The sequence below is a fragment of the Lissotriton vulgaris genome, chromosome 9, assembly GCF_964263255.1.
Source record: "Lissotriton vulgaris chromosome 9, aLisVul1.2, whole genome shotgun sequence".
Classification (NCBI taxonomy): domain Eukaryota; kingdom Metazoa; phylum Chordata; class Amphibia; order Caudata; family Salamandridae; genus Lissotriton; species Lissotriton vulgaris.
Window position 1 is genome coordinate 412,484,844 of NC_141697.1, and position 27,523 is coordinate 412,512,366.

The 27,523-nt window shown below is 54.6% G+C and overlaps 1 protein-coding gene across 1 annotated transcript in view; it reads left to right on the top strand.

Annotated features, from left to right (window-relative positions):
- The window catches only part of DYNC1H1 (dynein cytoplasmic 1 heavy chain 1), a 1,654,074-nt gene that overhangs the window by 882,230 nt on the left and 744,321 nt on the right, over window positions 1–27,523 (top strand). The window contains exon 52 of the mRNA XM_086937823.1: window positions 11,717–11,912. Within this exon, the coding sequence (XP_086793949.1) occupies window positions 11,717–11,912 (196 nt within the window). The remainder of the gene's footprint in view (window positions 1–11,716; window positions 11,913–27,523) is intronic.

Sequence of the window (27,523 nt, forward strand, 5' to 3'; positions counted from 1 at the left end):
AGTCGATCCCCCGATTCGTCTGCCTCTTCGGGAGGACCTTCTGTCGCAGCAGCAGGGGACGGTCCTGCACCCGAACCTGTCCAGTCTCCACCTACAAGCTTGGAGATTGAGCGGCGGCAGTTGAGGCCATTTGACTTGCCTCCCGAAGTCTGTGACATCATTCTGGCAGCCAGGCGTCCCTCCACTAAATCGGTATACGCCTGCCGGTGGAATAGATTTGTGGCATGGTGCGCAGCAAAGGCTGTGGACCCCCTCTCTGCACCCCTTTCGGAAGTGCTGCTCTTTCTTCTTTCCCTTGCCCGGCAGGGCTCTGCTCTGGGCACTCTTAAAGGGTACCTTTCTGCTCTTTCTGCCTTCTTGAGGCTACCAGATCAGCCTTCTTTGTTCAAGTCCCCTATAGTGAGTAGATTTCTGAAGGGCATCACACACATGTTCCCTCCTGTTCCCTTCGTGATGCCCCAGTGGGACTTGAACCTTGTTCTCACCTATCTGATGTGTGCTCCCTTTGAGCCACTTCATAACTGTCCTCTTCGTCTCCTTACGCTGAAGACGGCCTTCCTGGTTGCCATCACCTCTGCCAGGAGGGTGAGTGAGCTCCTGGCTCTTTCTTCTTCTCCGCCTTTCCTGTCTGTTCATCCGGATAAGGTGGTGTTGCGTACACGACCTTCCTTTCTGCCCAAGGTTGTCTCGGCCTTCCACATCGGGCAGTCCATCACCTTGCCCACCTTCTTTCCGCCTCCGCATCCCTCGAAAGAGGAAGAGAGGCTCCACCGTCTGGATCCAAAACGTGCGCTCTCCTACTACCTGGACCGCACTCGCCAGTTCCGGGTGGATGACCAACTCTTCGTTGGTTACGTGGGCGCGAAGAAGGGAAAGGCTGTACACAAGAGGACCATCTCCAGGTGGATCATCTTGTGCATCCAAGCATGCTACTCCATGGCGAGGAAGGAGCCCCCGGCTGGATTGCGGGCTCACTCCACTCGGGCCACGGCAACGACAACTGCCCTGGGCCGCGGTGTCCCCCTGCAGGACATCTGTCAGGCAGCCACGTGGGCCTCGCTGCACACGTTCGCAAGACACTACTGCCTGGACAGCCAAGTCCGGAGGGATGGCTTCTTTGGCCGTTCCGTCCTCCAGGACTTTCTGGTGTGATATTGGTTCGCAGACCCACCACCGGGGTTGGTATTGCTGGGGTATCTATTCTAAGGTAAGGAATCTATCACTAACGTGTCTCTTTCAGATGCACAAGTTACTACTTGTGTAACGATATATCTGTAAGAGACATTAGTTAGTGATAGATTCCTTACCGCCCTCCCATCCTCCCCGTTCTGCGAACCGATATTTAGGGTTAAGGTCATCCCCTTTCAGGGCCCTAGTTTCATGGCACCAGTGTTAGTTCTATCATGGCTCTGCGTATCTGGCGCGGAAAAGCTGTGTTATCAGAACTGACGTCAGCGCGCATGGGCGCCGTCTATATACTCCGATGACGTCATCCCGGCGCTCACGACGCCGACGACGGACGCGGAGCCGCAGACGACGCCTAACAGCGCGCAGGGGTATTGCTACGCAAAAATTTCCGGATCCAGTCTGACGCCTGGGGATATTCTAAGGTAAGGAATCTATCACTAACTAATGTCTCTTACAGATATATCGTTACACAAGTAGTAACTTGTGCAGCTGGTCTATAAGGTTGACTTACAACCAATCATCAATAAGGGTCGTTTGGAATGATACACAGTGATCACTAGAATAGTGAGCACTACATATCAGGCCAACTTCTCGCAGTCATGCCAAGCTTTCTGGAGCTCCTGGTTGGCCTCAAGGTTTTTGGAACCCTTCTCCATGTACTCAGCCATCCTGGAGCGGAGATCAAGTACATAGTCCACTATGTCATGCTTAGGCTTGTTGAGAGGTAACTCCCATCCTTCCTTCTCAAGACATAGGGGTCCCCTTACAGGATGCCCAAACAAAAGCCCAAACGGGCTGTAGCCAACCCCTTTTTGTGGGACCTCTCTGTAAGGAAACAGAAGGCAGGGTAAAAGTATATCCCATCTTCGCCTCAGCTTTTCTGGTAACCCTTTTATCATCCCTTTGAGGGTCTTGTTGAATCTCTCCACAAGCCCATTGCACTGTGGGTGATAGGGGGTGGTGAACTTATAGTTGACACCACACTCCTTCCACATTGCAGTCATATATCCTGACATGAAGTTTGCACCTCTGTCAGAAACGACCTCCCTTGGAAACCCCACTCTGGAGAAAACTCCAAGTAGGGCCCTTGCCACAACAGGAGCTGTTGTGGTCCTCAGGGGAATAGCCTCCGGATACCTGGTGGCATGATCCACTACCACCAGTATAAATCTGTGCCCAGATGCTGTTTGGGGGTCCATTGGTCCTACAATGTCTATCCCCACTCTTTCAAAGGGTAGCCCCACCACAGGAAGTGGTCGGGTGGTGGGGTAGGGGTGCTTTGTTGTGCCACCTGATTTGCCACTGGCTTGGCAGGTAACACAGGAGCGACAAAACTCCTTTGTGTCTTCTGACATGTGGGGCCAGTGAAAGTGAGGGACAAGCCTGTCCCAAGTCTTGTTCTGGCCCAGGTGTTCTGCTAAGGGAATATCATGGGCCAAGGTAAGAAGGAAGCCCCTAAATTGCAGAGGTATGACCAACCTCCGGGAAGCACCAGGCTTGGGGTCTATAGCCTCTGAATAAAGGAGCCCATCATCCCAATACACTTTATGGGTACCTTGAGAATTCCCAGCAGCCTCAGCAGCCGCTTGCTGTCTGAGGGGTTCAAGAGAGGAACAATTTAATTGTGCCTGCCTCAGATCTGCCCTCGGAGGTCCCCCTGTCCCAGGAAACTCAACCTGATCAGGTTCAAGTTCTTCTAGGACAGTTCCTTCTTGGATCTCAGAATCATCCTCCTGGGAGGGCTGATCCTCAACCTGAGGTAGGGGGGAAGGCACAGCCTTAACCATCTTGCTCTTTCTCTTGGTTGGTGTCTGGTCTATTGTTCCAAGATCCAGCACCTGTTCAGGTAAGCACTTTTTAGCCTGTGACCTGGTCACAGCAAGGACATGTGCTGATATTCCCAGCGTTTCTGCATGGGTCCTATACTCCACCTCAGACCAAACTGAGGTTTCAAGATCATTACCTAACAGGCACTCTACTGGAAGGTCTGAACTCACCACAACTCTTTTGAGGCCAGTTACCCCTCCCCATGAGAAGTTAACAAATGCCATGCTATGGGAGGTAGTGGCATTGCTAGCGCTGGTCACTAGGTAGCTCTCACCTAGTATGATCTGGTCACGGTCCACAATGTTAGGTGTCACCATGGTGACACTGCCACATGTGTCCCTGTAGGCCTGAGCCATCTTGTCATTAATAAAAGGTGTCTGCCTGTACTTGCTCAGATTACTGGGACTTACAGTAGAGGACATAGCTATGTCCCCATCACAGACAAGAACAGCCTGAGTTGGTACTCTGACTAGGCCAGAGTCCATCTCAGTTCCTAGGGTCAACCCTACTACACCCATTTGCTGGGAACCCCCTACTAACAGCTGGACTAGGGAGTACAGTTGTATTTCTGAGTGTAACTTGTTATGTGCTTTTGCCTCTGACCTCCTAAAGAGTTCAGAGGAGTGTTAGTGAATAAATACATATATATTTTATATAGATCCTTTGTGGTGTCCTTTCATTTGATGTACAAGGGGTTACATATGGTAAAACAGCTGGCTTAACACGCCCTCGAGAGTCTTTTTGCCTAAGGCTGTTCTGTCCACGCTACCTCTAGGATAGCTTGTCTATAAGGTTGACTTTACATCCATCTCCATAAGGGTTGTTTGGACTGGTGCAAGGTGTTCACTAGAATAGTGAACATCATATACCAGGCCAACTTCTCACAAAGACTGGCTGGAAACCCTACGTGAGGAAAGGGGGTGTGCCTGCCTGTGCCAATTCCACCCCACACGTGGGAGAGGCGAGGCACATCTCCGGGCTCCGGCTATCTTGAGGATGGGGAGCCCTGCCCAATCAGAGATGGGCTCCTGCCCCCTTTCCACAGGAGAGGGGCAGGATAGGGGGTATACTCACCCCAGGACAGGGACCTATTGGTCCATGCCCTTCCCCTACCTGTCACATCCCTACATTTAGTATTTAAGGGCAACCTGAACCCTCCTTCCTGAGATCCCGATTTCGAAACAAGAAAGAAACCCAAGAAGTACTGCCGTGCAGCTGCTAACAAAAGCATGACACCAACTGACATGGCCCCAGCCCTACAGGCCTGTTGATCCTTGAACCTGCTCCTGCTAAATCATGGCGTCTCCTGCGGACAGCAACCCCGAGAACCCCGGAGGACCTGCCTGCCTTGAACCTCTTAGAGACTGGGACTCCCATGAGCAGTGGTTCTGCTCAAACAGCAATACCCCTGGTGCCAGCCAGGAACCGCGAATCCAGCACCCTCTGCACCCGCCGAGCCCAGCCTGTGCCTGAATGGACAAAGACCCTGAGGACGTCCCCCCAGCGATTCTGACCTGGAATCCAGTGCCCAAGGACCCTCCTCGACCACCCAGACGATGCCTACAGCCTCAGAACAAGGAACCCCTCCAACTGCGTCCTGCAGAGGGTAAGATTTCCCGGCGCCCCCTGTGCCCAACTCCGGGGTGCCTACCTATCCTCCAAGATCCCAACTTACCCCTCGAAGTGTTGGTCGCTCCTGAATAATTTCCGTCCCCGAGCCTGCAGCCTTTGTTCACTATCCAAGATCTCAATTGAATAACATTGAGTGCCCAACGGCTCAAAAGCACCCTGCACCCAGCCGCCCGAGGGCCCTGGCAGTGCAACCTTTGTCCTAATCTACTTCCCCCCCCCATTTGCCCTGATTAAGTAACCAGGAGCCCAGCTCCCACAGCCGCGTGGCATGCTTGCTAGCAGCCACCAACCGAATGACCCCTGCCTCTCATTGGATAACATTGGGCCTAACTACCTCTGCACCCGACTGCCCCTGTGCCACTGAATGTACCAACTGTACCTACCTGACCCTGGGAGGCCCCCGAGTCTATGGCCAGAACATTAACTCTGCCAGTCGAGTACTTACCCAAAAGCTGATAACTCACTTTCCTTCCGTAGGATAGCATTGACTGGTTTCACTTGAAAATTATTCTAAGTGTGGAGTTTTGGAACTTTTAAATATTCATCTAAAATCAGCTGAACAACACATTCCGATGTACTCACCTGTTATCAGGAGAGAACACAGTGCTGCATCTTTTATCCCAGCACTGACCCTAAAAAAGTAATTGTAACCGTACTTACCAGTAACATGAATTTCCTTCTATAGGAACCCAATGTCTTGTTTTCACCAGAAAAGTTTCTAAGTGTCGATTTTCAGTAACGACAAATATTCCTTAAAAATCGCCTATTTGACTTAAACGCATTCTTTAAACTGTTTACAGGAGATGCACCAGAAAAAGTAATCATAACACTACTTACCTGCTAAGTGAATTTCCTCCCATGGGATAATATTGGTGATTCTATGTGAAAAAGTTTGTCTCAACTTTTAAAATACAATAGCATTCCTTAAAAATCACTACTGTAACCAAAACGCTTTTACTTAACTAGAAATTCCTATTGATCTCAATGTTGCATTGTTTGAAATTGTGTTGCCAATTGTAACAACTGTAACTATTGTAATCAAAAGGTCTATTGCCTATTTGACAAGTATTTACCTAAAGTAACTCATTCTAAGAAAGTATAGTTTGATACCTTGTTGGTTCTTAAATAAAACTATATCTTTTGATACAAAACAATTGGCCTACAGTTCAGCTCTTGAGTCCGTGAGACCATTTGCTGACTGAGCGTGTACAACAAATGCTTTACACTGTCCTCTGATACTGCCTTACTGCTCAGCCAAGCTACCACTTTAGAGAGCAAGGTTATATCTAACTTTAGCCTCTGCCAAACCTCTGGGGACTGTGGACTCTGTGCACACTGTACCTTACGTTGGTCCAGTATATACAGAGCCACTTCAGAGCCACTTTCTTACACCAACAGATCCTCTCCCTCACAGACGGCCCACAGCCACCAAGAGCAATTTCAACAACGGGAGGAAGGCAGTCGCAACCTGGATGAAAGACAGCTGTCTCAAGCTGAACATAGGCAAGACTGAAGTCCTCTTCTTGGGCTCCATCTCCTCTTCCTGGATGAAGGGCAGCTGCCACAAGCTCAGACAAGACTGGAGTCCTCGTCTTGGGCTCCACCCCCTCCGCCTTGGATGACTCCTGTTGGGTGCTCAAAACCTCCCATCCACTGGTACAGACGGAACATGCAGAAAACCTATGCATTATCCTATCCTTCTCGCTCTCAATGAACCGCCAAATCTGATAGACTACTAGCCGCCAATTCCTTCACGTAGAATCATCCCCAGGCACGAGACTGGAACCGGCAATCTTTTTGCCACAGCATCCCTGCGCACTGGGGGGGGGGGGCGGGGCGACATCACTCGACTCCGCCCAGGCGTCGTTGGCGTACGTGACAGCGAGGTTAAATAAGACCCGCCCCGGCGCGCCTACGTCAGTATTTTCCTTTTCTGCGTTTCCGCTCCTTGCTAAGGGCCTGTTTAGGGCCCTTTTTTCTCTTCCATTTCTTTTTGGTGGAACATTGTGCGAATGCCTTCGAGCTTCAAAACTTGCAAGTTTTGTGGGAGTCTTATGTTATCGACGGACCATCACCTCATTTGTATTTGGTGTTTGAGGGAGGATCACGGCAACACTGATTGTGAGGTGCGCCAACAGTTGAAGCTGAAGTCGCGGCGGGAGCGCCGCATGAAAATCCTCTCGGTGCGTCTCTCCAGGTCGATGTCGTCCCCTCGGTGTGCTTTGGCGGACAGCTTCAGATACTGCTGTGGTTGTTGTCCACGCCCTTCCCCGATGTCACATGAGCGTCGCTCTCCGGTGGGTAAGTGTCGCAGTTTGTCCCCGGTGGCTGGTTTCCGGCCTGCTGGAGGCGTGGACTCTCCGCGGGTGATGCGGCCCGCAAGTCGTCCTATCCACTCTTTCCAGGTGTTGGGTCATCGAGAGTCCAAATGGAGACATACGCGGCTGCTTTCCTGGCCTTGCTGGCGTCTCCTCCTCCTTTCCCCTCCTGGGGCGTCAGCCGATCCCTCGCCTTGTGCAGGGCCCTCTGCGGCTGAGGCGGCACCGGCCCCGGCACCAATTGTTTAGGATCCAGGCTTGGAGGATGTGGTGCCTTTGGGGTGCTTCTTCTCTAGGGCACTTCTTCTCTAGGGCACCTTCTTCAGGCCACGGCATCTCTGACTTGCCGCACACTCCAGGGGGAGACCCTTTGGTGGTGCTGGAGGTCGCCGGGGCACGGATCGCATAGCCGAGCCCCTCTCGGTCCTTTGACAAGGTGGTCCTGTCTAAGGCCGAGGTGACGCCACTACGGCGCAGGCAGCAGCTGGACGTTGCAGAGCCACAGGTGTTGGGGGACCCCCCTCGTCCCGCTACGGGTCGAGGCCGGGTGATAACCCCTCGTCCCTCTCAGGGCCCCCTCTCGTTCCTTCCCACAGGTGGCTGCCGAGTCGAAAGGCAAGTTGGAGGTTGAGTCGTCCATGTCACACGGGTTGCCTGGCGATCTCTGCCACATTCTGGGCAGCAGCTGGCGGTGGGTTTCGTGTAACTCCCCAGGCCTGTCTCGTTCCCCCACGCTGGTGGCTGCCTCGACGGGGATCGGATCGTTGTCGTTCCGGCACCGCCCCAGAGCCGGTTCGGCTCCAGCTCCACTCCTGTCTCCGGTACTGGATGATTTGGCGGCGTCTTGTCCGGTGACGCCGGATGGTGCCGACGTCCTGCCTCAGGCAGCGGACTCTACGGCTCCGCGCAGGGGTCGTACCGCAAATTAGTCTTCGGGCGCTCCTTCTCCGGAGGCAGGCTGTATAGTGGTATCCTCCTTCCCGGAGACTGGTCGCCAGGTGGTGTCTTTTTCACCAGCGTCTAAGGGCGGTTCCCCGCCCTTCCTGAGGCAAAGGTATTCGTCGGACGAGCGGCAGGTCCCTCATTCTACGGCTCCTTCTGACTTTCAGGTCTGGCCCTTGCCCGTCCCGCTTGGCCTCTGGGATGGCCGCCTTAGTTTGCAGCCGTTGCCCATGGGAGAGCTGATTTCTTACCAGCGGCCCCTACGGAGGCGGGTACGGCCTTCGCCTACGCAGCGTCCACGGCTGTGGGCATCCTGCGCATGGGCGACCGGTGGCTCACTTTCCGGCGGACCATCTCCTGGAGGTCCTCCTCCAGGGTCTGGTGGGAGGGAAATTTTACTTCCCTTTGAAGGTTCGCTTCTTTCTTCCTTGACGGGGGCTTGGAGGCGTCCTGCCTCAGGGGAACCGGTGCCTCAGCATCTTCTGCACCAGCACCTCCCCAGCACCATGTGACCCGGCGTGTCTTTCCCTTCACCCCTCGGCCGCCAGCCCCGTCCCAGGAGGCCCGCTGGCTGGACTCTTGGGGGCGCAACATGTTTGCCTCGACCAGCGCTGCCCTGCGTGCCCTTAACACCTTGTGTGTTCTGGCTAGGGCCTCCTCCTGTTTGTGGGACTCTGCTGAGTCTCTGGGATCCGCAGTGTCCCAAGAGACCGGTCAGGTGGACTTACAGCATCATGCGTTGAATGGCCGGAAGCTTGCGGCGTTTATTCTCTGCTCCACTCAGGACATCTCAGAGGTGCTGTGCCGGGCCATGGCTTCCTCAGTCCTTCTCCGTCGCCATGCTTGGCTTCGGGACGGAATATTCCCTTAGAATATTCGGGAGCGACTCATTGACCTTCCGTTCGATGGCAGCCTGCTGTTCCATGCCCCGGCCGACTCTGCCATCCAATAGCTCTTGGCGGGGCTCTGTCCTCCTCTTCCGCCTTATCCTCTTTCTCCTCCGTCCCCTCCTCAGTGACTCCTGAGTTGGGCTGATTCTTAGGTCGGTTGTTCTGGCTGTGGAGTGTTTACCTTCCTTTTGCGTCCTTTCTTGGGACTTAGGCATTGTGGGCTACTGGGCGGCCCTTTTCTTGATTTTGTGTGTGTTCTGCCGGAGTTGTTGCGCAGACTTGGCCCTGAGATTAGGCCTTCTGGTGTGCTTGGGCTGCTTGTCGAGCCTTTCACGGGGGTGTTTTTTTCCCCTTGGCTCTTTTTTTTCCCTCTGCTGCAGAAGTTCTTCCAAAGAGGCCTCTCATATTTTGGGACTTAACGTACCCTACGTGGGTGGGGTAGTGGTAGCTGTCATATGGCTTGAGCTCTGCTAGGGGGTTCTTGTCGCCTTCGGGTACCTGTTCTCCGTGCTTTTGCTTCTTGAGCTCGTGTATGCGGCCATCGTAGTGGTGTGCCCGGACATCTCCTCCTCTCCCTGCTCCTGTCCTGAGGTCTGGGATGATCCTGTGTTCTCCCTTGCCAGGCGCCGCCCACTCTGCTTTCCTGGGGCCTCCGGCTGTTCTTCTTGCTTCTTGCTGCTTTTGACTGCCTGCGCTGTTCTGGTTGGCAGGTTGCTCTCCATCTGGAGTGGGTTCACCTTCTTTTCCCTCGCTTCCTTGGGTCCTCTAGGCTTCTTCTTCCTCTTTTCCTGTCTTGGCATTGGGCGGAAGCTATGTTGCCTTGTGGGGGAGTGGGGTGCTTCGGCCTCCCGACCTTGCCCTTGGTTCCTCTGCTGTGAGTGTACTGGTCTCTTCAGCCTTCTTCTCCCTTATACATCCTCTTTGGGTCGGTGGGGTTCTGCTTGTGGAGGTTCCCATTGCCTGGCAGGGACGAGGTTCTACCTGGCCCTCAGTTCTGTATTGGCTGGTGGAGTCCTTTCGCAGACCCTCCTTCCCAGAGGGTATTGCTAGGGTATCTGTTCTATTTGAAGGAATCTGCGGCTGGTAGTCTCTATCAGATGTACGAGTTACTTACCTTCGGTAACGATGTATCTGGTAGAGACTATTCTAGCCGCAGATTCCTTCACGGCCTGCCCTTCCTCCCCTATTCTGCGAGGACCCTTGGGTTGGTCTTCGGTACTCGCCTCCTGGTGGGGGGGCTGTATCTCCTGTGAGTGCTTTCCTTATTCTTGACAGGTGGCTCCGTCAAGTTTTTTGGAGTATGGGGTTCCGGTGCCCTGCTGCTCTGGTTACTCCAGGTTTAGGGGGGGGTTTGCTTTCTATCCCTTTCCTTTGCTCCCCTTCCTTCCATTGCTATCCTCTGATTAAGGGTCATCTGGCCATGTCTTGCCCTTGTCCCTTGTGGGTGGTTGCCCTCTATGTTGGGGTGGCCTGGAGGTTATTATCCCTGTCTGTCTTGGGACTGGTCCCCTTCCTTGCTCCGGATGGGGATGGGAGGTTACTACGGTACATTACTTTTATGCATGTTCCTTGCCTCTGGGGCACCAGGGTGGGAGGCTGTCCATGTGCAGACAGGGTGGCTGCGCATGGCTCTGCTTGCTCTTTCTTCTTTCCCTGCCTTTGGGTTCTGCGGTGTTGTGTTGGTCACTGTTTCTTTCCAATTTCTTCAGCTTTTTGCACACTGTTCCCATGCTTCCGCAGTTTTTGTCTGGTGCTTCCACGTTTTGGTGCGGAAAAGCTCTCTGAAAAAAACTGACTTAGGCGCGCCGGGGCTGGTCTTATGTGACCTCTCTGATGTCACGTACGCGGACGACGCCTGGGCACTTGATGTCGCCCCGGCCCCCAGCGCGCAGGGATGCTTTGGCAAAAAGGTTTCCGGATCCAGTCTCGCTCCTGGGGATAATTCTACGTAAAGGAATCAGCGGCTAGAATCGTCTCTACCAGAATCATCGTTACCGCAGGTAAGTAATAAGTAGATCAAGGCTGTTTACTGCATCTGCTTCCACACGCTCCGCCTGCTTTGTAAGATCTTCAAGTGGATCCCCACCAAGTCCAGGAAAATGGTCACCAATTCGCTAGTCAGCAGTAGACTCAAAGCAGACTCCACTACGGTAACCCATTCTTTGCCGAAACCACCAAGAAACTCCAAAAGAAATTTCAGAACATCTATAGCCCCTCCGCCAGGCTCCTCCTGAACATTCCAAACTGCAGCCACATCGCTGGTCACCTGAGAGATCTTTACTGGCAATTTTTTAACAAAAGAATTACCTTTAAGCTCCTGTTGCATGCCTTAAAAGCCCTCCACAATGCCGGACCTGTATACCTCAACCACCATCTCCTTCTACACTCCAGCCAGCTCCGCTCTGCCCAACTGACCCTGACCACCATCCCACGGATCCGAAAGACCAAGGCTGGAGGAAGATCATCTCCTACCTCGCTGCAAAGACCTAGAACTCCCTGCATCTGCACCTCGGGTACGACCATTCCTGCCACAATTCAGGAAGGACCTCGAGAGCTGGCTCTTCAACTGAACAGCAGATCCACCCCCTCCCTCCCTCTCATTGTCTTGAGACCCTCACAGGTGAGTTGTCGTGCTGTATAAGAAGCCTGATTGATAGTGTGTGTGTGTTTTCTTGGATCTTTGAGCAGAGGATCTCTTCAGTGAGAATAGTTACAATGCCGAACCAGAATTACAAGTAAGTAACATTTTCTTACATTAATGTGGGTGAAATTAAAAAACTAATATAATGTAAAAAAATAAGTGTGCAATGAAACATTAAGCATTTTAAGTTTTAGTTGCAAAGCTGTTTTAGGAGGTAGCAGTCATACATTACAATTTTCACATTTCTTTTGTTCGATGTATCTTATTTCCTTTCCTAGCTGTTAAATCAATTAAGAAGCAGCACTTGGTGGAGGTCCGATCAATGGCAAATCCTCCTGGTGCCGTGAAGCTAGCACTGGAGTCCATATGCTTGCTTTTGGGTGAAAGTACAACGGATTGGAAACAGATCCGTTCCATCATTATGCGGGAGAACTTTATTCCCACAATTGTGAATTTTTCTGCTGATGAGATCAGGTAAATTCGTAATGTTGTTACTGCTGACTATATAAATTCTTTTCTGTAAAATATTGTCTGATTAAAATAGCTACCTGAAAGAAACAGGTTAGTATTAGAATCCTTACCTTAGAATATCCCCAGGCGTCCGACTGGATCCAGAAAATTTTGCGTAGGAGTACTCCTGTGCATCGGTAGGCGTCTGCGGCTCCGCGTCAATCGTTGGAACCGGAATGATGTCGTCGGAGTACTTAGATGCCACCCTCGCACGCTGACGTCCGTTCTTTTTTCTGCGCGAGCAAGCGCAGGTCCGGAGAAAGTGGTACCCTTTAGTCACTTTTTGACTAAGCTTTTTCGAACCTTTTTGGATCCGTTTCGAGTCGAACGACTCCATCGGTGCTGGTAGAGATGCCCGGGTTCAAGCCCTGTGCCGACTGCAACCGACTGATGTTGGTTACCGACCCCCATCGCCAGTGCCTACATTGCCTGGGGCCCGACCACGATGACAAGTCGTGCCCCGACTGATGGGCCTTGACGTCGAAGGCTTGGCTTGAGCGGTCCCGTAAGAGCCTCGAGCTCCAGCAGTCGGCCCCGCGCCGTTCGTGGTCCCGGTCTGGAAGGAGGTCGCGGGGCCGGAGTCATCACAGCTCGGCGAGTAGACTCCACTCGTCTGGCTCCAAGTTCCCAGGTAAGAGGCACAAAGAAGCCGAAGAGCCGACATTGCTCTTCTGACTTCCCCCGACACTCGTGCGACGCGGCCAGGGGTTCGGGTGACACCGCCCACGCGGCTCCGCCGGAGCCGCAGGCGTTGTGCCCTGCTTCATACCTGCCAGTCCCTGGGCAGAACGCAACGCCGGAGGAGATCAATGCCTTCCTCATGGCCAGAAGGTCGCTCACTCCTCCGTCAAGTTCCGCGGCGCCTTCGGTCTACGCGGCCCCGACTGGGAGTTCAAGCGGGCCGGGTGCTTCGGCCCCAGCGCCGTCGGCGACTTTGTTCCCCAACCCGCAAGGCCCCACTGGATCCGGTTCCGGATCCGGGTCGCCGCTGGTCGACCTTACGACCTCGCCGGCGTCGGCCCCTAGGGTGACATCCCCGGCGTCGTCCCCGCACGACGCCGTCCCTGATCCACCCCTCAGTCCGGATCCGGAATCAGAGCGGTGTCGCTCGACGCCGCATTCGGCGCCGGCCGAAGAGGAATTCTTTGAGGGTCTGGGTCCATCCTTTATCCCTGAATTTCAGGACATGGACGACGAGGGAGACTGAAGAGGGTCTGAGGACCCCCTGGCACATGAGTGCCAGTCATTTCAGGACTGGACACAGGAACTAGGGGAAGCCAGTGGTCTTGATACCTCCCCAGACACTGGTTTTGTCTCCCCTCCTACCGTGGCTACAGAGGAGGGGGCTGCTTATAGTGCTGATGAGGGCAGTTAAGGCTTTGGCTCTTGAGCTCCCCGTCGCAACGGTGAGGTCTAACATCCTCACAGAGGTCCTTAAACCGCAGGTAAGCTTCCCAGAGCCTCTACTGCCGTTTAATGAGGCTCTCACAGACGTCCTGTTGGGCAGGCCCACTACAGGTCCCCCTGTAGAAAGGAACGTTGCTAGGCGCCAGCGCCCAGCCTTGGGCGACCCTAGTTTCTTGTCCACCCACCCCACCCCCGAGAGCCTGGTTATCCAGTCCTCTACTTCCCAATCCGAATTACCGACTTCACCACCAGATCAGGAATCCAAGAGGTATGAACAATTCGGAAAGATGTTCTCCTCCCTTAGTTTGGGGTTGCGGTCGGTCAACACCGCGTGCCTCTTGGGCCGTTACACCCACTCTCTGTGGGATACGGTTGCGGCCGTGCTGCCTGAGTGCCCGGAGGGAGCCCGGGCGAAACTCGCTCAAGCCCTCGCAGAGGGAAGGGACGCTGCGCGGTACTCCATACGATGTGGACTGAATACCACGGACTCGCTGGGAAGAGCGGTTTCCACGTCTGTAGCGGTTCGCCGCCACGCCTGCTTGAGGTCCGCCAACTTTTCAGCCGATGTCCAAAACAACCTTTTGGACATGCCGTTCGATGGCAGCCACCTCTTCGGTGGCAAGGCAGATCATGTGTTGGAAGGCTTTAAGGACTCCAGGGTTACGGCCAAGTCGTTGGGCCTGTCGGCCCTGCGCCAGCAATCTTCTGCCCAGCACTCCTTTTGTGGCCACGGAAGGGATGCTGCCACAAGTCCTGCCAGCCACGGGCCGCAGACAAACATTCAGCGTGGTGGCGGATGTGTTTTCTGTCGCGGTGGTAACAGGGGACAACGGCGCGGCCAGTCCACATCTACCCCTGCAGCATCTGCCTCAAAGCCTTCCTAGTCCAAGCTTTAAGGCCCATTTGACGCCAGTGGAGGTCAGGGTTCGCCATCCCCTCCTCCACTGGCGCACCATCACATCGGACAGGTGGGTGCTACAAATCGTCCGAAGGGGCTACACCCTCCCCTTCGAGGCAACACCTCCAGCCATGCCACCGCGAGTCGGGCGATAACTTTCAACTTATGCAAGAGGAAGTTTCAGCCCCCTTGGCCAAGGGGGCCTTCAAGCGCGTTCCTGGGCCAGAAGTAGGACGTGTTTGTTACTCCCACTACTTTCTGGTTCCCAAGAAGGGCAAAGGGGGGCCTACGCCCTATCTTCGACCTAAGGAACGTCAACGGCTTTCTCCGGAAGGAGAAGTTCAAGATGCTGACTTTGGCTCAAGTCTTAGCTGCCCTGGACCCAGGAGACTGGATGGTAGCGTTGGACTTGCAGGACGCATATTTTCACATCCCCGTCCTGCCGGCCCACCAGCGCTAACTGCAGTTCACGGTAGGCCACAAGCACTTTCAGTTTACCGTCCTCCCCTTAGGCCTTACTAGCGCCCCAGTGGTGTTCACGAAAGTGATGGCGGTGGTCGCAGCTCATCTCCGCAGGTTAGGGGTTTCAGTCTTCCCCTACCTAGACGACTGGTTGTTGAAGGCGGGCTCGCCCCAGACAGTCGTCAGCCACCTCCAGACTACAGCCGACCTCCTGCACCTGCTGGGGTTCTCCATCAATGTGCTGAAGTCACACTTGTGTCCCTCTCAGAAGCTCCTCTTCATCAGAGCGGTTCTAGACTCGGCGCAGTTTCGGGTTTATCCTCCTGAACGGCGGGTTCAGGATATTCAGGCTCTGATTCCGATCTTTCAGCCGTTATCCTGAGTCTCGGTCAGGTTGACGCTGCGGTTTCTGGGGCTGATTAACTCCTGCATCCTCTGGTACATCATGCCAGGTGGCAGATGCGGGCTCTGCAGTGGGACCTGAAGTTTCAGTGGGCCCAGCATCAGGGCAACCTGTCCGACCATGTCATGATCTCGGAGGGCACTGCAAGACAGTTGCAGTGGTGGCTCACGGACCGCGATTGGGTCAGCAGCAGATCCCTCTCCCTTTCCCAACCGGAGCACGTAGTTGTGACGGACGCGTCCCTCCAGGGCTGGGGGGGCGACATGGGAGAGGCGGAGATCAGAGGCCTCTGGTCTCCGACGGAGTCCCGGCTCCACATCAACCTTGTGGAGCTGCTGGCCATCCAGCTTACACTGAAAGCATTCCTCCCCTCTGTCCGGGGGAGTGTAGTGCAGGTGTTCACGTACAACACCACCGCCATGTGGTACTGCAACAAACAGGGCGAGGTGGGGTTGTGGACCTTTGCTAGGAGACTCTGCGCCTCTGGCAGTGGCTGGAACATCAGGGCGTGACCCTGGGGGTTCAACACCTGGCAGGTTCCCTGAACGCCAAGGCGGACGAACTCAGTCGTCTGTGCATGATGGATCACGAATATAGTCTGTTCTCGGACGTGGAGCAAGGCCTCTTTCAGCAGTGGGGAGAGCCTTGGTTAGATCTGTTCGCCACAGAAGAGAACGCGCAATGTCATCAGTTCTGCGCGTTGGAATTTCCAAGGCGGCACTCGCCCTGAGACGCTTTTCGTCGCGAGTGGAGCTGCGGTCTGTTGTACGTCTTTCCGCCTATACCACTTCTGCCCAGAGTGTTGAAGATCAGACGCGACCGGGCCCAAGTCATCCATGTGTACAGGTATCCCGAGCAACTCGGCATGTCTGTCGATCCCCCGATTCGTCTGCCTCTTTAGGAGGACCTTCTGTCACAGCAGCAGGGGGACTGTTCTCCACCCGAACCTGTCCAGTCTCCACTTACATGCGTGGAGATTGAGCGGCAGCAGTTGAAGCCATTTGACTTGACTCCTAAAGTCTGTAATGTGATTCTGGCAGCCAGGCGTCCCTCCACGAAATCTGTATACGCCTGCAGGTGGAACAAATTTGTGGCATGGTTCACAGCAAAGGCTGTGGATCCCCTTTCTGCCCCTCTTTCAGAGGTTCTCCTCTTTCTTCTTTCTCTTGCCCAGCAGGGCTCTACTCTAAGCACTCTAAAGGGCTACATCTCTGCCAATTCCACCTTCTTAAGGCTCCCTGATCAGCCAGTTGTAAATAGGTTCTTGAAGGGCATCACTCATATGTTCCCCCCTGTTCCTTTCGTGATGCCTCAGTGGGACTTTAACCTTATTGTGACTTATCTGATGTGCGCTCCCTTCGAGCCACTTCATAACTGTCCTCTTCATCTTATTACCCTTAAGACTTCATTGCTGGTTGCCATCATCTCTGCCAGGAGAGTTAGTAAGCTCCAGGCCCTTTCTTCACAACCTCCTTTCCTTTCTGTCCATCCGGAAAAAGTTGTGTTTCGGACGCGACCTTCTTTCCAGCCCAGGGTAGTCACAGCCTTTCACATCGGCAGTCCATCACCTTGCCCACCTTCTTTCCGCCTCCACATCCCTCGAAAGAGGAAGAGAGGCTCCATTGTCTTGACCCAAAACGTGCGCTCTCATACTATCTGGATCTCACACGCCAGTTCCGGGAGAATGACCAACTCTTTGTTGGTTACTTGGGCGCTAAGAAGGGTTGGGCGGTGCACAAACTGACATTCTTAATGGGTCGTCTTGTGCATCAAGGCTTATTACTCTCTGGCTAAAAAGGAGCCTCCTGTGGGGCTACGTGCCCATTCCACTCTGGCCACGGCGGGTACTACTGCCCTTTGGTTGGGGGAGTCTCCTTGCAGGACATCTGTCAGGCAGCTAAGTGGGCCTCGCTGCACACAATCGCAAGACACTACTGCCTGGACAGCCAAGTCTGGAGAGATGGCTTTTTCGCCGTTCTATTCTCCAGGACTTTCTGGTGTGATTACTGGTTTGCAGACCCAACACCGGGGTTGGTATTGCTGGGGTATCTATTCTAAGGGAAGAAATCTAATACTAACCTGTTTCTTTCAGATGCACAAGTTACTTACCTTCGGTAACGATATGTTCGAGGCATGTGGGCTGCTGAATTCATATCTGTGCATAGATCGCCGCCTAGTGTTGGGTCCGTATGATTGCACATTGCTGTCCTGGAAGAGTCTTCAAAGTATCACAAGATAGGTGGCTCCTCCCCCGGACTACAGTGCGCATGGGCATCCTCTCCATCCTCAGATTGTTTTTCGCCATTGTGGCAGAGATGAAGTATGATACAGTAAGTGATATCCATGCTAGAGTTTACTTATGAGTGCTACAGCTGCAACAGGCACGGGGGGGGGGGGGCGATATGACTGTCAGCAGCCCTACATGCCAAGAACAGATTCATACTTGTAAGTAGCATATTCCGTTCGAGGCATGTGGGCTGCTGAATTCATATCTGTGCATAGAATGTATAGCAGTCTCCCCCTTAGCGGTGGTTGCCCGTGCCAGCTGCAGCAGTCTGAAAAAGAGTCTTGAGTACAGCCTGTCCTACAGCTGCTTGGAGTGTACATCTACGCAGTAGTGTTTGGTAAATGTATGTATGGTAGTCCATGTGGCTGCTCTACATATGTTTTTTAGAGGAATGTTTCCCAGGAAAGCCATGGATGCCCCTAACTTGTGTGTGGAATGCGCTCTTGGGGGAACTGTTAATGTGCGTTTAGCTTTTTGATAACAAATTTGTATGCACTTAACAATCCATCTGGCTATACCTGATTTGGAAATGGGGTTGCCTTTGTGCTGTGGTGAAAAGGCAACAAACAGTTGTGAGAAGTTGGCCCGATATGCAGCGTTCGCTATTCTAGCGACCACTATGTATCTTTCCAAACGACCCTTATGGTGATTGGTTGTAAGTCAACCTTAGACCAGCTATCCTAGTAGCGTGGATACGAGCAGTCTTCGGGCTAAACTCTAGAGGGCGTGTTAAGCCAGCTGTTATACCATCACATACCCCTTGAACACCAAGTGAAAGGACACCACACAAGTGTTATGAAAATAAACAGTATATTTATTAAGAATCACAACAGCCCTGGACTCTTTATGAGGACAGGGTACTAAGCACAGAACAAAAGCTCTTAGAAAATACTTAAAGTGCACAATTACAACAAGTGCCCGAGGGCACGGAAAGTTTAGTGGTCTCGGGCGGACCCGATAAGGCAAGTCGGAAGCGAGGGACTCGGGACCCTAGAGTAAGGAGGCTATGCAGGCACCGAAATGCCGAAGTTACCTAGCCACGAGGGCTGCGGCTGCACAAGTCTTTACAGGCGTCGGGGTCTTCGCTGACGAGCCAGGAGCCGGAAGAAAAGGAGTTGCTGGCCGGCGACCAGTGATGAATAGTTCGTAGAGATCCAAGCCTGGATCAGTGATCGTTGATACCTGAAAGCAGAGGGGACCAAGTTCGTACTACTAGCTAGTAGTCAGAGGGTACCAGGAAGGCACCGGATGGCCGTCACCTCGACTAGGTGAGTGGGCGACGCTAGGCTCTGCAGTCTCACGGACCAGGAGGCGTTGTCGGCGACCAGGATGGAGGTGCGAGCTGTCCCACGGAGGTTGATGCTGTCGGCGTCGCTGGGCCCAGGATTGGGGCAACAAGCCTTGGCAGATTTCAGGGCCACGTGGTGGGCCTAAAATGGCGTCTTGAGTGGACCAGGAGGGTCCGGGGTGCTTCTCTCAAAGAAGGAAGCAAAGGCCAGTCTGGAGCAACCAGACCAGCAGCGTTGGTTGTCGGATGTCGTCAAAGAAGGGCACAAGCCAGCGGCTAGTGACCAGACAACGTGCTGAGCAGCGAGCAGAAGGGCCCCACGCAGATCGTGGAGATGCTGGGAGACTGCACTTCGGTGCTGGAGCTGCTCAGGGTCGGGGCTTCTCGGACCCCAGAGCACTCACCAGAGAATTGCTTCGATGGTCGTGCTGGTTAAGAAAGCGTGCAGGTTTTGATGATGGCCGGTCCCTCGAGGTCTCGTCGCACCCACAGATCTCAGCTGAGCTGACGACGTGGGTAGAGGTCAGAGGTGCCAGGGAAGCCGGTTCTCGTCGAGCTGGGCCGTCTGATCCTTGAGGAAGGACTTGCAGCAAACCGCAGAGTTCTTAGATGGTGCCCGCTGGTGCAGGGTGACTACTCCTTAGTCACAAGGGAGAAATCTTGAGAAGAGTCTCGAAGTCCTTTCGTAGAAAGTATTCTTGATTCAAAGATGATCTAATTTGGAAGGGTCCCCGCTCCGGCCTTTATCCAAAAGAAAGGGGTGGGTACATGACTAGGTCCTGCCCTAAGGGTGGGACCAGGAAGGGGGGTAGTTACACCCCTCTCCCTCTGCGGGACTTTTCCCCAGGTCAGGGGCTGCGCGCCCCTGGAACTGGTTCTAGCCGGCAGATGCGTAGTGAGCACCGGGGTGCCACTCCGCAGTCACCTTCTTGTAAAGCCCTACCTACCCAGAATACACAAACCCTGTCTGGGACGGTGCGAACACCGCCCTTGACAGGAAACCCTTTGTCCAAGCTCTCCTCGCTGGAAGGACTCCCAGCAGCAGGAGGTCAGACTCGTGTCTGTGGTGGCAGCATCCATTTTGTGGAGCTGAGGCTTCAGTTAACTTTAACCGGGGTTCACAGTTACGTACATGTCGTGTCCCTCTAGAAGGGTGGAATGCTAACCTCGTCGCCAGAATTGGTGAGGGGGCAGCATCCCGATTCGTATGACACCTTACTCGACATGTCTTGATAACGTGATACCGAAGTTACCGATATGATACGCGTTATCATGGAACAGCCATTGGGTCTTGGTTCCGCAAGCTGCAACCGGGCTCGGCTCGTGCCAGAGCCCAATTCACACGGTTCCATGCACTCTGCCTCCAGGATTGTCAAGGAGTGACTGAGAGGAACTCGGGTGTCCATTTTAAGGTTAGGTATAGGGATACTACACCTATAGCAACGGGCGAGTACGCCACGTGGCCCCAGCTGTCGTGCAGCCAGTTGTGTCAGATTTAGATGGACATCCAGGGGTGGCATAATACATGCTTCAGCCCCTGGTAGGCCCTGGGTACACCGATGCCCTGTGTTACAGGGTCTGACAGGGTGGCCAGTTCCAATTGGGTAATGCACCTAAGGTACACGCATCAATTTAGTGAGAGAACAGCTAGGCTGTGGGTCTGATTGGCAGGCCCACAGCCCGAGAAAGTCGTAAACCAGTAAAACACCAGGCAAAAAGTCGGGGGTAACCATCGTCGGGTATCTACCTTCCTACAACAGTTGCTTAGTTTTCCTGAAAAGTTTTATCTGAAAGAAACACGTTAGTGTTAGATTCCTTACCTTAGAATATCCCCAGGCGTCAGTCTGGATCCGGAAACTTTTGCCTAGCAGTACCCCTGCGCGTCGGTAGGCGTCGTCTGCAGGCGTCCCCTGCGGCTCCGCGTCCGTCGTCGGCGTCGTGCGCCGTGATGACGTCGCTGGAGTATATAGACGCCGCCTCCGCGCGCTGACGTCAGTTCTTCTTTTTTCCGCGCCAGCAAGCGCAGATCCGAAGAGCAGTACTCCGGTCTTTTGACCAACTTTGTTCAACTCTATAACTCTTTTTGTGCCTGGTAGGATGCCCGGTTTCAAGAATTGTGACGGGTGTGACCGCACGATGTCGGTCACGGACCATCACCGACTCTGTCTCCGGTGTCTGGGCCCCGACCACGACGTGGACGCCTGCGTCGACTGCCGGGCCCTCACTAACAAGGCTAGACGGGAGCGGTCCCGCAAGCTGCTTGAGCTCCGGGTGTCGGCCCCGCGTCAGGAGATGTCTCGGTCCGGCCGGAGGTCCAGGGAGCGTTCGAGGGAGCGGTCGCGGAGCCGCGCCGAGCGCTCCGGAAGTCGTCACCACTCGTCGGGCTCGTCAGGTAAGAAACACAAGAAGTCGGGGCGTCGTCATCGTACCCCCGACTCCCCCCGACGCTCGCGTCGCGACGCGGCCGGGGGTTCGGGTGACCGCGGCTCCGCGTGAGTCGCCGGCGCGGCCTGCCCCATACCCTCCGGTCCCTGGGCACGGTGCGACGCCTGAGGAGATTGAGGCGTTCCTCATGGCCATGAGGGCGCTCAGTTCTCCGACGGGGCCTACGGCGCCTTCGGGCCCAGTGCTACCGTCTGGAGGCCCTGGCGGATCGGGTGTCCCTGGCTCGACGCCATCGGGTGCTCCGGGCCCGGTGCCGCCGACGGCTCCGACCCCGGCGCCGCAAGGGCCTTCGGGGTCGGCGCAGACTGGCCTGCCGGCTGGTTCGGCGCCGATTCCATGGGGGTTGCCCCCGACGCCGCCCCCGCGCGGCGCCGGTTCTCCTGTGCCGGCTTCGGCCGGCGCCGGGGGCCCGGCGCCGGCTCCGGGCGGCGCCGTCCCCCTACCCGAATCCGGACGCGGAGTCGGACCGGCGTCGATCGACGCCGGGTTCGACGCCGATGGGGCCTGTGAACCCCGAGGAGCCGGTCTACATCGTTGACTTCGAGTATGGAGAAGATGAAGAGTACGGGGAAGGTTGGGAGGGGTCTGAGGACCCTCTGTCACGCGAGTGCCAGTATGACCCGGACTGGACAGGTGATTTGGGGGATGCCAGTGGTCTGGACGATTCTCCTAACCCTGGTTTTGTCTCTCCTCCTTCTGTGGAGTCGGTGGAGGGAGCTGCATACTCAGTGGTGCTGATGAGGGCTGCCAAGGCCTTACACCTTGAGCTCCCCGTCGCGGCCGTGAGGCCTAACATCCTCACTGAGGACTTCAAACCGCAGTCATGCCCACAGGAGCCTCTGCTGCCGTTTAACGAAGCCTTATCAGACGTTCTGTTGGGCACGTGGTCCAGGCCCGCTTCAGGTTCGCCTGTTGATCGGAACGTGGCCAGGCGCCACCGTCCATGTCCGGACGACCCCAAATTCCTGTCCGCCCATCCCACTCCCGAGAGTCTGGTGATCCAGGCCTCTACCTCCCAGTCCGCATTCCCGTCGGCCCCGCCCGATCGGGAATCCAAGAGGTATGACCAATATGGCAAGAAGGTCTTCTCGTCCCTGAGTCTGGGACTGCGGTCTTGCAACACCGCATGCCTCTTGGGCCGCTACACCCACTCTGTGTGGGACACGGTCGCGGAAGTGCTGCCAGAATGCCCCATGGAGGTGCGGGCGAAGCTCGGCAAGGCTGTGGCTGAGGGCCGAGACGCAGCTAAATATTCAATACGGTGTGGTCTTGATACGACCGACTCGCTGGGCAGAGATATGTCAACGACGGTGGCGATTCGTCGCCACGCCTGGCTGAGATCCGCCAACTTTTCGGCCGATGTCCAAAATGCCCTGATGGACATGCCGTTCGATGGCTGTCGCCTCTTTGGTGACAAGGCGGACCACGCGCTGGAATGCTTCAAGGACTCCAGGGTCACGGCCAAGTCCTTGGGTCTCTCGACCCAGCGCCAGCAAACGGGTTCGTTTCGCTCCTTTCGTGGCCAAGGAAGGGGCGTCCCCACACGTGCTGCCAGCCACGCACCGCAACAATCCTTTCAACGCGGTGGCGGCCGTGGAAACCGCCGTGGCGGCGGTCGGGGTCAACGGCGGGGTCAGACCACACCTCCCCCCGCAGCATCTGCCTCCAAATCCTCCTAGTCCGTGCTTTCGGCCTCATATGACGCCAGTGGGTGGCAGGGTTCGCCATCACCACGCTCACTGGCGCACAATCACGTCGGACAGGTGGGTGCTGCTACTCGTCCGAAGGGGCTACTCCCTCCCCTTCGAGACCACTCCTCCAGCCATGCCACCGCAGAACCACCGTGTGTCGGGGGACCACTTGACACTTCTGCAGGAGGAAGTTACGGCCCTCTTGGCCAAGGGGGCCATCGAGCACGTTCCTGGGCCAGAAGTAGGGCGTGGTTGCTATTCCCACTACTTTCTGGTACCCAAGAAGGACAAGGGGGGCCTACGTCCTATCTTGGATCTAAGGAACGTCAACGGCTTCCTCCGGAAGGAGAAGTTCAAGATGTTGACGTTAGCTCAGGTCTTGGCTGCTCTAGACCCACAAGACTGGATGGTAGCGTTGGACTTGCAGGATGCCTATTTTCACATCCCCGTCCTGCCGGCCCACCGGCGTTACCTGCGGTTCACGGTAGGCCAGGAGCACTTTCAGTTTATCGTGCTTCCCTTCAGCCTTACCAGCGCCCCACGGGTGTTCACAAAAGTGATGGCGGTGGTCGCAGCCCATCTGCGCAGGTTGGGGGTTTCAGTCTTCCCCTACCTAGACGACTGGTTGTTGAAGGCGGGCTCGCCCCAGACAGTCGTCCACCACCTTCAGATGACGGCAGACCTCTTGCACGACCTGGGGTTCTCCATCAATGTGCCGAAATCACACCTGTGTCCCTCTCAAAAGCTCCTTTTCATCGGAGCGGTTCTGGACTCGGCGCAGTTTCGGGTTTATCCTCCGGAACGGCGGGTCCGGGATATACAGGCTTTGATTCCCATCTTTCAGCCGCTATCCCGGGTTTCGGTCAGGTTGACGCTGCGGCTGCTGGGACTGATGGCTTCCTGCATCCTTCTGGTGCATCACGCCCGGTGGCGAATGCGGGCTCTGCAGTGGGACCTGACGTTTCAGTGGGCACAGCATCAGGGCAACTTGTCCGACCACGTCTTGATCTCGGAGGGCACTGCGAGACAACTGCAGTGGTGGCTTACGGACCGCGATTGGGTCAGGGGCAGATCCCTCTCCCTTCCCCAACCGGAGCACGTTGTCGTGACGGACGCGTCCCTCCAGGGCTGGGGTGGCCACTTGGGAGAGGCAGAGATCAGAGGCATCTGGTCTCCGGCGGAGTCCCGGCTCCATATCAACCTGTTGGAGCTGCGGGCGATTCGTCTGGCACTGAAGGCATTCCTCCCCTTTGTCAACGGGAGTGTGGTGCAGGTGTTCACCGACAACACCACCGCCATGTGGTACTGCAACAAACAGGGCAGAGTGGGGTCGTGGACCCTTTGCCAGGAGGCTCTGCGCCTCTGGCAGTGGCTGGAACGTCAGGGCGTGACCTTGACGGTTCAACACCTGGCAGGCTCTCTGAACGCCAGGGCGGACGAACTCAGCCGTCGGTGCTCGATGGATCACGAATGGCGTCTGAACTCGGACGTGGCGCAAGGCATCTTTCTGCAATGGGGAGAGCCTTGGTTAGATCTATTCGCCACAGAAGAGAACGCGCAATGTCATCAGTTCTGCGCGTTGGAGTTTCCAAGACGGCACTCGCACGGCGACGCCTTTCGGCGCGAGTGGAGTTGCGGTCTGTTATACGCCTTTCCGCCTATACCACTTCTGCCCAGAGTGCTGAAGAAGATCAGGCGCGACCGGGCCCAAGTTATCCTTGTGGCTCCGGACTGGGCTTGAAGGTACTGGTATCCCGAGCTACTCAGCATGTCAGTCGGTCCCCCGATCCGCCTGCCCCTTCAGGAGGACCTTCTGTCGCAGCAGCAGGGGACGGTCCTCCACCCGAACCTGTCCAGTCTCCACCTCCATGCTTGGAGATTGAGCGGCGGCAGTTGAGGCCATTTGACTTGCCTCCTGAAGTCTGTGATGTAATTCTGGCAGCCAGGCGTCCCTCCACAAAGTCGGTATACGCCTGTCGGTGGAACAGATTTGTGGCATGGTGCACAGCAAAGGCTGTGGATCCTCTTTCTGCCCCTCTTTCAGAGGTTCTTCTGTTTCTTCTTTCTCTTGCCCAGCAGGGCTCTGCTCTGGGCACTATCAAGGGCTACCTTTCTGCCCTTTCAGCCTTTCTAAGGCTTCCTGATCAGCCTTCTTTGTTCAAGTCCCTGATCGTAACGAGATTCTTGAAGGGCATCACACACATGTATCCACCTGTTCCGTTTGTGATGCCTCAGTGGGACTTGAACCTGGTTCTTACCTTTCTGATGTGTGCTCCCTTTGAGCCCCTTCATTCTTGCCCTCTTCGTCTCCTGACTTTGAAGACGGCTTTCCTGGTTGCCATCACCTCTGCCAGGAGAGTGAGTGAGCTCCAGGCTCTTTCTGTCCAACCTCCTTTCCTGTCCATTCATCCTGACAAGGTGGTTCTGAGGACTAGACCTTCTTTCCTGCCCAAAGTAGTTTCTGCTTTTCACATCGGGCAGTCCATCACCCTCCCTTCCTTCTTCCCGCCTCCGCATCCTTCAAAGGATGAAGAGCGGCTCCATCGTCTGGACCCAAAACGGGCGCTTTCATTCTATATGGATCGCACACGCCAGTTCCGGGTGGATGACCAACTGTTTGTTGGCTACGTGGGTGCGAAGAAGGGACGGGCGGTGTGTAAACGAACCATCTCTCGGTGGGTCGTTCTGTGCATCAAAGCGTGCTACTCTTTGGCTCGGAAGGAGCCTCCTGTTGGGCTGAGGGCCCATTCCACTCGGGCCACGGCGGCTACTACTGCCCTGGGCCGGGGAGTCCCTTTGCAGGACATTTGCCAGGCGGCTACGTGGGCCTCGCTGCACACCTTTGCGAGGCACTACTGCCTGGACAGTCAAGTCCGGAGGGATGGCTTCTTTGACCGTTCTGTCCTCCAGGACTTTCTGGTGTAGGAATGTATTGGTTCGCAGACCCACCACCGGGGTTGGTATTGCTGGGGTATCTATTCTAAGGTAAGGAATCTAACACGAACGTGTTTCTTTCAGATGAACAAGTTACTTACCTTCGGTAACGATATATCTGTAAGAAACATTAGTTAGTGTTAGATTCCTTACCGAACCCACCCATCCTCCCCGTTCTGCGAACTGATACCTAGGGTTAAGGACATCCCTTTCAGGGCCCTAGTTTCAAATGGCACCAGTGTTGGTTCTCTCATGGCTCTGCGTTTTCTGGCGCGGAAAAGCTGTGTACAAAGAACTGACGTCAGCGCGCGGAGGCGGCGTCTATATACTCCAGCGTCGTCATCACGGCGCACGACGCCGACGACGGACGCGGAGCCGCAGGGGACGCCTGCAGACGACGCCTACCGACGCGCAGGGGTACTGCTACGCAAATGTTTCCGGATCCAGACTGACGCCTGGGGATATTCTAAGGTAAGGAATTTAACACTAACTAATGTTTCTTACAGATATATCGTTACCGAAGGTAAGTAACTTGTTCGTCCTGTCTATATAGTACAGGAGAGCTCTTTTAACGTCTAGGGTATGCAGAGCTCTTTCTGCCACTGAATCTGGATTTGGGAAGAACACTGGCAGTTCTATAGTTTGATTGATGTGAAACTGGGATACCACCTTTGGCATAAACTTAGGGTTTGTACGTAGCACTACCCTATTTGCGTGAATTTGTATGAATGGCTCCTGAATAGTTAGGGCTTGCAGCTCACTAACTCTTCTAAGTGATGTAATTGCCACTAAGAAAGCCACTTTCCACGTTAGGAATTGTATCTCACACGAGTGTAGAGGTTCAAAAGGTGGTCCCAACAGTCTGGTTAGAACCACGTTCAGGTTCCAGACAGGTGAAGGTGGGTGTCTTGGGGGAATCACTCGTTTGAGTCCCTCCATGAAAGCTTTAATAGCAGGTACTCTGAAGAGTGAAAGGTGCTGCCTGTTCTGAAGATAAGCTGCCACCGCAGCTAAATGTATATGTATGGAACTGTAGGCTAGATTGCATCTCGTGATACTTCGAAGACTCTTCCAGGACAACAATGTGCAATCATCCGGACCCAACACTAGGCGGCGATCTATGCACAGATATGAATGTCAGCAGCCCTACATGCCAAGAACAGATGCCTACTGGTAAGTAGCATATTCCATCTGTAAGAAACAGTAGTTATTATTAGATTCCTTACCGCCCCACCCATCCTCCCCGTTCTGCAAACAAGGTCATCCCCTTTAAGGGTCCTAGTTTCATGGCACCAGTGTTGGTTTTTATCATGGCTCTGCGTTTCTGGTGCGGAAAAGCTGTGTATAAGAACTGACGTCTGTGCGTGAGGGCGGTGTCTAAGTACTCCGACGTCATTCCGGCGCCAACAATGCTAACGACGGATGCGGAGCCGCAGAGGAGGCCTACTGACACGCAGGGGTACTGCTACGCCAAATTTTCCGGATTCAGTCTGACGCCTGGGGATATTCTAAGGGAAGGAATCTAATACTAACTACTGTTGCTTCCAGATAGAACGTTACTGAAGGTAAGTAACTTGTGCTTTACTGCCATCAACGATACTCTTGTATCACAGATGTTAAGTGAATAAGCCTTAGTTATCGTATTCTGAATCCAGATGTTTGAAATAAGTTCTTTTTGAGGATTTAAGCATGCAAAAGAAAGCAAATGAGTTCCGGAATTGTTTCTTAATGCTACTAATGAGATTTTATCATTAAGAATA